At 39.9% G+C, this 13,706-nt stretch overlaps 1 protein-coding gene across 4 annotated transcripts in view; it reads right to left on the reverse strand.

Moving 5' to 3' along the window:
- LOC111342216 (uncharacterized) overlaps positions 1 to 13,706 on the reverse strand; it is a 55,244-nt gene that overhangs the window by 29,485 nt on the left and 12,053 nt on the right. For all 4 annotated transcript variants that reach the window (XM_088759509.1, XM_088759508.1, XM_088759507.1 and 1 more), the window contains 7 exons: positions 10,689 to 13,646; positions 5,219 to 7,885; positions 4,788 to 4,940; positions 3,800 to 4,132; positions 1,367 to 2,224; positions 684 to 778; positions 268 to 405 (listed from right to left, as the gene is read on the reverse strand). In XM_088759509.1, coding sequence (XP_088615635.1) covers positions 268 to 405; positions 684 to 778; positions 1,367 to 2,224; positions 3,800 to 4,132; positions 4,788 to 4,940; positions 5,219 to 7,885; positions 10,689 to 13,646 — 7,202 coding nt within the window. The remainder of the gene's footprint in view (positions 1 to 267; positions 406 to 683; positions 779 to 1,366; positions 2,225 to 3,799; positions 4,133 to 4,787; positions 4,941 to 5,218; positions 7,886 to 10,688; positions 13,647 to 13,706) is intronic.

The raw sequence follows: 13,706 nt of genomic DNA on the forward strand, positions 1-13,706 counted from the left end.
ACATTCGATTCTTGCCTATGACTAAATTCCAGTTTTTCATTCCCCGAACAACAGCTTGTTATCGGGCAACAGCTTGTTATCGGCTATGATTTACCTTAAGACATTATCTGTTCCTCGACACCCCAGGTTTCCTGAGGACCTCTCTTTCAAGAGCTGTTCGCTCTTTAATTCATGTAATGCCCGGGAACGAGTATCTGTATAGTTTGTTTTACCTAATTAAAGATCACGCAAATGTTGTTGTTGCAATTTTATTCGTTACTCTCTCACCTCTCTTACGAAACGCCTACCCATGATCCACAAAGAAGGCAAAACACTAGGACGGACCAAGGATTCCTGTTGCCTCAAACTGTTAACGAGTCGTTTATCTTCGCCGGATAACATAGTTATGAGATTTCCACCATAACTCTTCAGGAGTAATGCATAGAGAAAAAAAGGGAATGTTGTATTTAGCAACATAAAATGACAGAAGAAGGAACCTTTCTTCAGTTATCTTGAGAGAATTTGAAAGTAGCGCAATGTTATCATTGACTGTCCTTACATAAAGCCCTTCAATCGGTAGCGCAACAGCCCCTTAATTAAGAGTTTAGTAAGTAACAAATACAAATCCTTGACAAAGCTAGAAAGAGTAACTTGATGAAAGAGTATGCTAATCAGATCTTAGTAAGTATCCCTCATGTGTTTACCCAGCAATATTTCTCGGCTTCATGGAATGTGAGAGAGCCTCCTTTGTACAAGAAACACATCTCATCCTCTTTTATCCACTCAGGTGGGCATGACTCTGAAAGCAACAAATATTTGACCTTAGGCCTTATTTAAAAAGTTGAATTGAACTTGAAAGTCGAGAAGGGATAATATCAAAACCTTGGTACTAAGTTTTAATTGTTTGTCATCTTTCGATGTAGTCACTTGTTTTCTGAAATGCTAATATTCCCTAGGCGATGGGTTTGGCTATTTACCATTTATCCTATGGGGAATGATTCTCCACCGTAATTGCTTGTTTTTTTCACCGCTCTAATTGGGGCACTTTGATATTATTTCGTCACCAAAGTAGTCCGGTGTTTTCAAAGCTATACTTTTGCAATTATTCTTAACGGGAATTCTTTTAGCAAACATCTCAGTTGATTTTTTTTAGCTGAAGTCTCATGTCACACCTTTTTGTTCACCAAAACATTAACCAATCCTATTGCTAGTTTTGAATAAGCTCCCCTCTGAAATAGGTCTCCTCTCCTTCTCCATTTGGCTATTGTTAAAATTTACGGGAATATTTGCTCCTAAGAGGGGAGGGAGTTTCGACTTTGTTTATATGGAAGATATAAACAAGTAATTCAAATAACTGATTCTAATCGAGGTAATGGATGATATTTACCAGATATAACTCTTCGAGGCAGCAACTCGATGAATGGCTGAAAAATCACTGTAAGTGAGAGGCGGTATTCTTTCTTTTTATCCAGAATGAGGAAAGCGATCAGATCTGGCACATTCTCACCCCACCAATTGAACGTGGCGTTGGCAATCAATGAACTTCCTTGCATTGTTGTGCTTATTTGATAGCGGTTTCCAGGGTTATGTAAAACGTTTCCATGGATTTCTGCTCCACCGTTGCAAAGAATTGTTGCTCCATAGTTGACATTAAGTCCCGATGCGCTATTCTTGTACAACGTGTTATTCACAAATTGAAGACCTGTCATATTTGTTTTAGGAAGATCGTAAAAAAAGACATAGTGTCCGATGTTCTTGTAGAAGAAATTTCCACGAACAATCGCCAATAACCTTGTTATGTTGCAAACACTGTTTCCTATGCCATTCCAATCTTGAGCCAGGTTGAGAGAAAAATAGTTATTGGTAACGTTAACGTTCAAATAGGGCTCGGAATTTCCCTCCAGGATCAACGTCCCTCCTTTATTTGACTCTAATGTGTTTGCATGAATTTGGCTTATTAGCGGTGGCTGGCTTGGCGGATCTTCATGGCGTACGCTGGAAAAAATACCTCCATTTTTGTTCTCGGCCAAGTAGTTGTTAACGATTTTAAACACTTGATCTACGGCATTAAGATGAATAGCTCCAGGTGGCTTCCCGTTGAGGACTGGACTCAGACCATTGTTTGTAATCTGACAACGCTCTATTTTGAGGATATGGCTTTTAGTCTGATTCGACATGTAACTTATTCCTTGTTCATAATTGCCACTAAAAACACTCTCAGACACACTGTGCATGACGCCAGGTGCTAAATAAAATAAAACAAACACAAATAAACAAACAAAAAACAACAAATTTAGGTTTATTAGCAGAACAGAAACAAAAGTAAGTTTTTGAGATAAGCTAATAAAGAAAAATGTCACTCATTTAGTCAGTTGCATAGACGGAAAAAAAAAGGTCTCCCCTCGATGAGGGGCAAGCCGAGAGCTTCGCGCTTCAAAGACCGATTCGGTTTACGACCGAGCTCAACAGAAAACTCCAGCTAACAGGTTTACAGGTGAGAAACGTCCTACATACTACTGGTATCAGCACTATTGCTGGTTTTCTCAAGTGATCATATGAGTATTAGATGTATATAGACGGTTTTTAAGCGCAAAATAAGCCTCTTTGAAAAACCCCATTTAACAAGCTTTGCGTTTGGCCTTTAATTTAATGTTACTTTGTACCCTGGTTTAGATGACAGGGCCACATTATTGGAGGGTCTCCATCGGGGGTGGGAGCTTATTCAGGAATCGTCTCAGATATCAGAAGTTACTAAAAATAAACAGAATGAAAACGCATAATAGACTGGGGCGCTGAGTCTTACGAACCAGGATTCGGGATGCTGCTAAAGTCCATATTGCACAACGCTGAAAATTCCATGTTTAAAACATGAAAGGGTTTGGAGGTTTATTACATCCATTTTGAAATCACTGGTGGTCCCTGTAATCTGATTGGCTCTAATTGGTGCGATTTATTCACGAATCGCACCATTTTTTGCTCTAAATCGCATCATTTTACGCTTGACTGAGTTTTTGACACATGACGTCAAAGTCTTTCTGTTTTGCATACAAAATAAGATGTAAAAGCGTTTCCGGTTCCGCTTTTTATTAAAAAAAAACGGCTCAGTGCTGCATCAATAAAATATTTGAATTGACCAAGTCCTGTATTTGGGCGATTTCAAAATGGATGTAATAAAGTGGTAATTGAACCTCATGTCGTGCAATTTTGGTCTGAAATCATACTTGTGTTTTCAAATCGAACTCGCGCTGCGCGCTCGTTTGATTTTGAAATCACGCGTATGATTTCAGCCCAAATTGCACTCCACTCAGTTCAATTACCATTATTTACTAATTTTACAATTCGGTGGAGCTTGAGCTCACATGAGCAAAGCCCATATTTGTTAGACTTGTCATTGATCCCAAGGGATCAGTGATGTATTGCCGAAGACTTCCTAGTATGCTTTTCCCCAAACCAGGAGTTGAGGTGCTCAAGTTTTCTATGATTTAATAGCATGCGCTCCGTTGTCTCTGTCGCTTTGAACTCGCATAATGCATTCGTCGCTATACATTAGATTAATCTAATCGATGAATAAGAGAATTGTAAATAAAATGAAGGTCTTGTTTGTATAAGCGAGGAATTCTTGGAACAGAGTTCTCACGACTCATCCAACATTCAGTTCGTCAATTTTATTTACTTTGATATCGCTTTTCTCATGTCCTCTACTTTTGGACGATACGGGGGGGCTGTGATTAGTAAACATATCTCGACATTAAGATTTAATTTTTTCATTATATCTGCAGACTCTTTTATGCATGTAATATGATGATATATAATAACTTACATAAACCGCATTGAATAAAGTCCATGTCATCTATGGCAATAAAGGCAGTGTACCGGAAAAATCCCAAGAAGACAATCGAGTAGTTAGAGGACGTCTGGGGCAGCATAATAACCTCCTTTTTCCAGTAGTCCATGGTATCGTTTGTAGACCACAATATTGTCGACTCATTTCCATTCAATCCTTCAAGTAAGATTGATAGATACGCCGTTCCCTTCATCCAGAGTTTGTAATAGAACACAAAGTAACAATAGTTGCTGTCGTTGGAAATTGGTGGACTGGTGATGGCTCCATAACCCGTTTGAAAGTAAGAGAGTCCAAGCCTAATATAGGTTCCTGAAAAAAGTGGTTAACACAAATTATTAAAAACTGGATCATTGGATAATGCAGTTCAAGACTTTTTATTGGCTTAGCCATTATGGTATATGAGCCAATATACAATAATCTACAAATATGGTAAGCGTGCGCGTCAGCTTAAAATCAAAAGGGAGCTAAAAAATCCCGTTTCTTCTTACAAAATAATAATTTCTTGGGGGAATTTTTAATAAAACAATTATTCCACTCGCGCTTGTTGGATATGAGATGATTATAGCCAACTCGGCGCTACGCACCTCGTTGGCTATCTATCATCTCATATCCAACACGCGCTCGTTGAATAATTGTTAATTTATACATCTCTCATCTTTCTCCGATTGTATAGATTGAATAATACGAGAGTGGTAGGAGATCGCAGATCTATTGATTCGTTGCAAATTTTGCGATACCCGCCAAGGGTTTTAAGGGTGAAACTTGAAAATGATAGAGCATTCTTGAATATCTCACGATGAAGTTACCTCCGTTTTTGTCTATGTCAGAGAGGACTAGAAAATGAGAAAAAAGTCCACCTCTTTTAATAACCACAACATTTCGCTAATGAATGGGTAAATGATTATCTCAATGTGTGAATAATCTCGTAGCAAAAAGGAAATCCCTGCAGCTATCGATTATTTACCTGATTTCCATAAATATGTGTGGTCATTAACTGAAGAGAAGAGACCTCTGCGGCTATCCAAGTGCCATTTTTGGGTAACGGCAACGCCTTTGTAAATTGGCCTGGGATAATTTCTCCATCCACAAAGACCTCTTTCAAATGTGCAGGGGATATCTAAGAGACATTTAACCATAAGTTAAATAGTGGCCTTACTGTTTTAATACTGTAAAAAAAAACAACATTGCTAAGGTCAAAATGCCATCAGAGTTCTACATAAGAATCAACACGAGATCGTAATACACAACTTAATTAGTTCTTCAGGATGAATCCTGAAATTGTCTCTTAGCTTAAAACAAAAAGCCACAAGCCATCTTTGACCGGTGAAGCAATTGATTAGTCTAGAATACGTCCTAATTTTCATTTTTTGAATTGTAGTTCAAACAATAACTTACCCTTTTTTTCAACTGAATGCACTCGTAAAATCATCTCGCTCTGGAACCAGCCTTCAAAATCAACTCGAATATAATTCCATGGGATCACCCGTCTTGACAATGGGCCTAGATCTTTAGGGGAAAACTTCAAGACTTCAGATCTATGGTTATAAATCGACAGATATTGCATATTTCGCATCACCAGCATCTGAACAGCAAGACCATAAAATTCTTGTGAATAAACGGAAACGGAACAAGATACACGTGGATTTGAATAAGTCAGAAATGGTTTTCTAAAGTATAAGAATACTTCGCGATCCTTTACGGGAACCAGTTTTTCCGAACCGCACACATCAGCTTGTCCGTACGGTAAACCGTGCATCCAACCACCATTCGGTATTGTAAAACGCAATCCGTAACTATTCTTTACCGATCTTACGCTCTCAATAGCAACGTTTTGTTTAGCGTTCATTATTTCAATTCCATTGCCCCCGCAATTCATGAAAGAACTGTTCGTTATGGAAACCTGCTTTTCTGGAAACCATACTTTGATACTACCTGCTGTGCAATTAAGAACAGTCAAAAAACTTAGATCTGGAACGTACTGAATCGATTCAATAGCAGCAACTTCCTGACCATGTATTTCACCACAATGCTCAATGTTAACGTGCTGTAAATATGATGTAGAATGATGCGATGAGCTGTTAACTTCGCGGACAAATCGTATGTTTCCCCAAGGCTTTCCCCCACTGCAGTTCAATAGGACATGAGTAGACGAGTTGCAAGTGAGATTGTGGAAAGAGAATGAACATTCTTTGACATCTGCCTCACTGCCATTACAACTTAAAAATGCACATGACGTCCAAACACTGGTACATTTTTCAGGAGAAAAGCTCGTATTTAATGGCGTTTGATAGCCTAGATGTTCGCACACCACTTTAGCGCTGTTTGTTTCAAATGATGCTGTTTTGTTCAAACACACTGGGGTCCAATTTCCTTGATGAAATATCTCTGCCCGACCTTGCCAGGGAAACTTACCGCCTACTAAACGAACTGGTAATGACTTTTCACTTTGGTTCCTTTTCCATAGAGAAAATGTTACTGGTTCATCCTTTGCTCCGTGCACGAAGAGAGAACCCAAAATCAACATGCCGACGCCTGGTTTAAACCGTACTTCAACTCCTGCTTCAACTGTAAGCGAAGCATTTGGCAAAATAGTGACATCTGACAGCACTATGAAAGGGCTCTGGTTTTTTCTTAGTTGAACGCTAAATAGGATACGTCCCCCCAAGTACTTCTCGGCAGGTACATCAAATGTGTTTCGGGTGCTTGAATTTTGTACCACATTCCCTGCGTTGTTGAGGAAGGGATGAAAACCGGCTAAGGTGTGTTCGTAATTGTCTTCAGCGTCAAATATTCTCTGCTTTATTTTGACCTCATCTTCATACCCCCAAAAGTTTAGCGGCACTGGCAGTATACTTCTGTGTGAAGATGCATGTGTGTTAACACAAAGTTCCTTTGAGAAGCTGTTGCTATTGAAGATGTTGTAGTTTATGGAAATAGCCTTACTATTCGTAAGTCCCGATATCCTTACTTCGCATGGTTGAGTTCGGGATGACACCTCTGTGTTGTTCGATAGCGAATTTTTAGAGAAATTTAGTTTTTTTTGTACGGAAAACAACCTACTTCTAATGGCATATTCGCAATGAAGACGAACCATGAATAGTCCCTGGTTAAACTGAAAAACATTGCCAACAATCTCGATATCCATCTCCATTCTTCTCACCTCAATAACTCCAGAGTTCGGGCACCGGTTATCTTTGAACACGTTACTTCTTATGGTAGCATTCGCGGGAAACATTTCCGCAATGAAAATGGATCGACCGTAGTTTTCTCTAAAGACGTTTCCTTCGATGATCATTTTCTTTGAGTTTCCTGTAATATATATCACGCCCTTCTCCTCGCAAACATTAAGTAAGAAGTGATTTTTTCTCACAAAGACTTCACGTCTGTAGTCGCTATGTGAACTAAATGGGGTCACGATGACAGGAGCTTTGGTGTTATTAGCGAAAACGTTACTTTCGATTTCCCATGGAGATCCGTCGATATTTACTACAGGACCTAGGTTGTTGAGGAACGAGCTGTTTTTAAATACAGATCGAGAGATACAAGGATAGAGACATACACGACCTCGTGAGTACACAGACGTACCCAGATTCCATGCAAAACGGGTTTCAGTTACCAAAAGTTTCACGCTTGTGTAAAAGCCACCCAAATAAAGTCCAAAACCGTCGTTATGTGTAACACTGCTGTTTTTGATATGAATCGATTTTAGTTTGTTGGAATCCTCCACATGTATAGCCTCCTGTGTTGAGTTTGAGACCTTGCTGTTTTCAATATTGACGTTACCTGGAGACCCCAATTTTTGAGGAGCCCACCATTTTTGAAGACTTCCTAGTTTGATTCCAATCTGATGTGTCATGAATTCACAATTAAATACCGTTAAACTGTCCAAACGCAAGAATGCTGTTTCAAGGCCGTTTCTTGGTGAATATCGAACCGCTGAATTTACGATTTGAATGTTTCCTGAGTCTTCGCCTCCCAAATAGATTCCACCAGGAGCGTTATGGCTGAAAGTGCTGTCATTAATGATAAGGTTTTCTGATTTCGATGTTGCAGCTTCGCCTTCTGCAACATAAAGAAAGAAGGAAGGAAATCACATAACACTGATACTAAAAAATATCAAGAATGGTCCATCCAGCTGTTGAAAATTATGTTTACTGTCAGGCTGACTGGTAGTCTCCCTCGCAGCCGTTTTTTTTGGATGTCACGCAACGCTCCCCCAAAAGAACGGCTGCTGACATCCCAACTACATTCCTTTCCCATTGTCCTTGCAGTTTGTTCGCAGTCTATTGAACAGACCAATCACATGCCAGAAAATCTAAATGACGTATGGTTTCACGCGAAAATGTGGATGTGGCAGATGATCTAGCTATTATGTCGGGAGAAACACGGAAGAAATTTGTCGATGAGAGCTCAAAATGTTTCACATGTTCATCGTTGTGCCCTGGTAAAGATAGAGTATATATTTTTTGGGAAAACTTCTCACAATTTCGTTGAAATTATAAAATCTACGCTTAACATAGACGTCAACTGCTACGCCAACGACACGAACGCTAGATTGTTTACGTATGATGCACGATCCTCGCAGTAGAGAGCGCTATTTATTTATTCAAAATATATGAACTTCATATATTCATTGTAGCTAGATTGTTTGTTTGCAAGACATTGTGCTACAAGCGGTTGTTAAAGTTTCAGCGAGCAACTGAGAAAGTAGAAGAAGCTAAAAAGGAAATATAAGACGCCTTTCAATCTAGGCTAAGGGCTAAACGCTTGCTTCGACCTGCAGATGGAGATCAGGAGGAAAACAGCACGTGCTTGCCGTAAACAAACCGGGCGAAGGCTTCGAGAACACTGCGATTTAGGTCGGCCAACGTCTCCTCTACTACTTGTACTTCTTCATTTGCCAGTCCGCCATTGCTAGCTGGAGCGAACCCGAGTAGTTATCGAACAACAACAAACATATGAAACATATGAGTGAACTGCGGTTATGAGACGTATATAAGAACGATCCTTCGCAGTAAAGCACTATTTGAGCAATAGTGGAAATCAGACCTGAAAAAAATTTCAGGCCTGTACGGGATTCGAACCACTGACCTCTGCGATACTAGTGCAGCGCTCTACCAATTGAGCTAACAAGCCAACTGGGAGCAGGCCATCAAATTAATTCGATATAAACCCGTGGATGATAAATCGAACAACAACAAACATATGAAACATATGAGTGAACTGCGGTTATGAGACGTATATAAGAACGATCCTTCGCAGTAAAGCACTATTTGAGCAATAGTGGAAATCAGACCTGAAATCCCGTACAGGCCTGAAATTTTTTTCAGGTCTGATTTCCACTATTGCTCAAATAGTGCTTTACTGCGAAGGATCGTTCTTATATACGTCTCATAACCGCAGTTCACTCATATGTTTCATATGTTTGTTGTTGTTCGATTTATCATCCACGGGTTTATATCGAATTAATTTGATGGCCTGCTCCCAGTTGGCTTGTTAGCTCAATTGGTAGAGCGCTGCACTAGTATCGCAGAGGTCAGTGGTTCGAATCCCGTACAGGCCTGAAATTTTTTTCAGGTCTGATTTCCACTATTGCTCAAATAGTGCTTTACTGCGAAGGATCGTTCTTATATACGCCGAGTAGTTATGTTCGTGGCTTCTTATCACCGGTACAGGAAATCGGCCCGAATTATCGAGTGAATATTCTCCTTTCTCTATCTTTGCAAGGTTAACCTCAACGTTTGAAGAAATATTTACGGCAGACAGACCAAGACTTCTCAAATACCTCACTTGATCTTCCATCAGACTAATCAACGGAGAGACAACAACAATAATATGACCACTTTGTGATGGATGTCCTCCCCTGGGGTGGGATGGGTGGGTTGTTGTCTTGCGTTTCATACATGAGCCTCTGGCTCGGGCAATATGGGTAACCATGCCCCACGTAAAGACATTAAACTTTGATTACTATTTACTATTACTATTACTTTCATCGGTAACATGGTCAAACACGAGCGGGAGTGCTTGATGTATTGCCGGTTTCCCGATCCTGTAGGCAAGTTAACAAAAACATATTCTTTCTCGACTAAAACTTTTCTAATTGCAAGCTTCTGGCGAGTATTAAGCTCGGAAATTTGACTTTGACGACACTGACGACGCTTTGCGAAAAGCTCCTTCAAGCGCCGCCGTTTATCTTGTGTTTTCCACATGAGGATCGCGATAGAAAGCGATATCTGATTGGACGAGTCTCAAAAGGTGAGTCTGGCGCGAAAAGGTGCCTAAAAATGGAACCCGAGCTGTGATTGGCCAATTCGGAGAAAGGAATGTAGTTCGGATGTCAGCAGCAGTTCTCTTGGGGGAGCGTTGCGTGACATCCAAAAAAACGGCTGCGAAGGAGACTAGCTGACTGGCTTTCTATTTCAATTTCTTTCACTACTTGTCACAAATAAGGCAACATCATGTTTTTTTAATCTGGATTCGTCAAATTAAGTTTCATGCCAAGTTTTCATTTTCCCCATTTCGCTCTTCAAACGACCATTTTGCAGCGTGCTTTCATGCCCCTCTCTTGTACAATTTTCAACTGCCTCAAACGCAAAATAGCTAACCCTAATATTTCTTTCTTCCCTCGGTGATCGAGCTTAGAAAATACCAGAAATGTGCTGTAAGCCCTACACAGTTGATCCTTCATCTTTTTAGCAATTCAAACTGCAAACTGCATGAATCGACTAAGCAACGTGGATTAGTCATTACATGCAGGTATCTTAGGCGATGTGTTTGGATTGTGTATAAAACAAAGAAGCAAAAGAAAAGAAATTAACATGCGACGCAAATGTGATTAAGTGTTGAATGCAAAACTTGAACTCACCTTTAATGAGAAACAGAAGAAGATGAATCGTGCTGACATAATCGTTTCGACCATAGGAATTTTCCAGAAGGATAGAGCTGTTGCGTGTCATCCAAATGGGGCGGTTTGACCATCTTATTGACTGAACATCCCAGACTTCGCTCGATGACTTATTTCGTCCGCTATAAATGTAGAAAGGTGCACTTGAATTTACGTCATGATGGATTAACTGCACACCAATTGTGTAATTCTGTGAAACTGTAATTGTCCTCTGGCAAGCTACACTGCTCCTTGCCGTCACAGCCAGGTAATAAACTAAGCTAGAGTCATCAATAAAAGTTTCATTTTCAGTGCAGGTTTGAATAAATTTCTTCGCAGTCTCATCAGCTATTGTGAGAACGTGTGCATTGAGTGAATTCCAATTGTAATGGTATAAGAATCCGTATCCCTTCGTGTTAATGACATCAACTCTCAAGAGGCTCAAAAATGGAGCCTCCAAACGAATTCCATCCAGTTCGGTTTTAGATATTGTCGAGTTCACGATACCATGAGACTTGTCAAATGGATCTGGATACATGATTTGAAAACCCATGCCGGCAGAATTACTTACAGAAACCCTACTGATTATGTGACGACTAAGATCGACTCTAAAAGCAATACCAGGGATTCCGAGGTCCTCTCTGTATGCAAAACCCGCATACTGTATGTCAACATTGCGGAAGAAGCTTTTTTTAGATGTTACTGCGAAATGTATCCCAGCCCAGTAAGGAATTTTGCAGCTGACATGCAAAACATTTGTCGTGCATGATAATGACGAAGTCCAGTTTTTCATGCTACAATCTGTGATGTTATCAGTTTGATCTGTGTCACATCGGACATTATGAAGAAACATGTTATCTTTTCCATTTGAGTCATTGTGGTAAGATTTCACCCATTCGTATCCCAATTGTCTGCACACAACTTTGTACTCATATCGAAAGGTACGCATACAAACTGGTAGCCATGTGTTATTAAACCATATTTCGACTTTTCCTTCCCATGGACCAGGACCTTCAACAAGTCTCAATTTCTGAGCTGAAGGAGTCTTTGGGATAAAATTTACCCTTTCTTTGCTGCTAGCCCTCATGATAATCTGGCCGTGAACGAGGAAAAGTCCTTTCAATGGAAATTCAAGGGTTACCCCGTGTTCAATGGTAAGAACGCCCTCAGGCTGTATAATGACATCTCCGATTACTTGGTAGGGAGAAAAATATGTTGTTATATTGACTGCCTCATCTAATATTCCAGAAATCTTATTGCCGCGAACGAAACAAGAGGGTCTGACGCCACTATGCACCTGAAGGCTGGAGGAATTGCGAAATAGCAGGAACGGGTAATATTGAATCCTTGGAAGCTCTACCCGATCCTCGAAGTCAAAAATTCTGTCTTTTATTTTGCACTCATCTCTTGTGCCCCACCAGTTTTTCCTGGCTAGAATTACACGAGAGTGGTCTTTAAAAAAGAAGGCGAAATCATGAGGAAACGAAGGATTGTCAAACGAGTTATGCTCAACAGTTATGTTTCCTTCTGTTGCAGCTATAACGGCTTGTGTCTTAGTACGAATGTAACTGTTGGAAAACGATTTGATTCCTTGATTCTCTAAAAACCAGTTTTTGTTGATGATAACTTGCCGTTTAGCCGGTAGAGCATTGTAATCTATGAAACAAGTATACTCTCCTATGTTCTTTGTAAAGATGTTTGCCACAATTTGTACTCGCACCGGAAATGAGTTGAAGACCTTGCAAAGCGAATTGGAAAAATTCTTGTACCCAATCTTTATGGCAAACCCAATATTTTCTTTAAATGTATTATTCGCCAATACCGCTTTTGCCTCGTACCATTCTGGACCATCCACAAGTAAACCGAACTTTTGGTTTGCGGTCACTACATTGCCGACAAATAAAAGTTTAACGCGTCTATGAAGCGAATATGCTTTCCAGTAGCAAAACATAGGAATTAACTTGAAACCACCCAAAGCGTTGTTGGAAATTGTGGAGTTTGACAAAGTTATAGTGTAGTTATCTTGGTAACTAGAGAATGCTGAGTTAATTTCAAATAGAACACCGTATTCACTATTCTCCGAAACCTGACAATTATTGAGCTGAAGTGATTGCAGTCGACGAAATTGGCCGTCAGTAAGCAAAAGACCGTTTTGTCTGTTTGAATGAACAACGCAGTGATTCACCAAAAATTTTCCTTCTTGCCTTTTTAAGTTTAAGCCATCATTTTGGTTACCGATAGAATACCAAGAATCTATCATGGCGTTGGTGACTCCTTGTTCGATAACCAAACCATACTTGTAGTTCCTAGAGGTAGAAACGTTCTTCAAATTTAGCCTTTCGGAAAATACTTTTTCAAGATACATTCCGTTACGTGAATTTCGGTCAAACAAAGAAGAAGTCACTTCAAAGCGACTGGCAATTACGCTCTGAAACAAAGCCCCGTGCCATCCATTTTCAAGCAACCATATGTTTGAAAGTTGTATTTGGCAATCTTTAGTGAAGTCAGTCATATAAACTCCATGGCCTGCTTTGTTTCGACTGAAATGTGTGTTAGAAACATTGAAGGTGGAGTTAAGCTGGTTTACAATGAACAACCCCCGCACAGAATTATCTTCAATGCGACTCTCGGTCATTTGGAATGAAAACGTTCCTGTATCAATTGTTATTCCTGATGCTTGGTTTTTCGATGAATTGACAGATTCAAATTGTACAGATCCTGTCATAGTATTCATCTCTACACCGTCGTTTTGATTGGCTTCAAACACTGATGACACAACATGCAGTCTACCTCTCGCGTTTTTCACTTGTAGACCGACACTGTTTCCTGTCACCACTGTACGGGAAATTTCAGATAGGCCTATAACATCGTTAAGTTCAATTCCGGACTCAGAATTGTTGGAAAATTCACAGTTTGAGATCAAAATTGATGGCTCCAGAACTGTAAACAAATGAAAAATAACAGTCACCTAAATGCCCTCTTGGGCTGCCCTCCTCCCTC

The sequence above is a fragment of the Stylophora pistillata genome, chromosome 5 (assembly GCF_964205215.1).
Source record: "Stylophora pistillata chromosome 5, jaStyPist1.2, whole genome shotgun sequence".
Classification (NCBI taxonomy): domain Eukaryota; kingdom Metazoa; phylum Cnidaria; class Anthozoa; order Scleractinia; family Pocilloporidae; genus Stylophora; species Stylophora pistillata.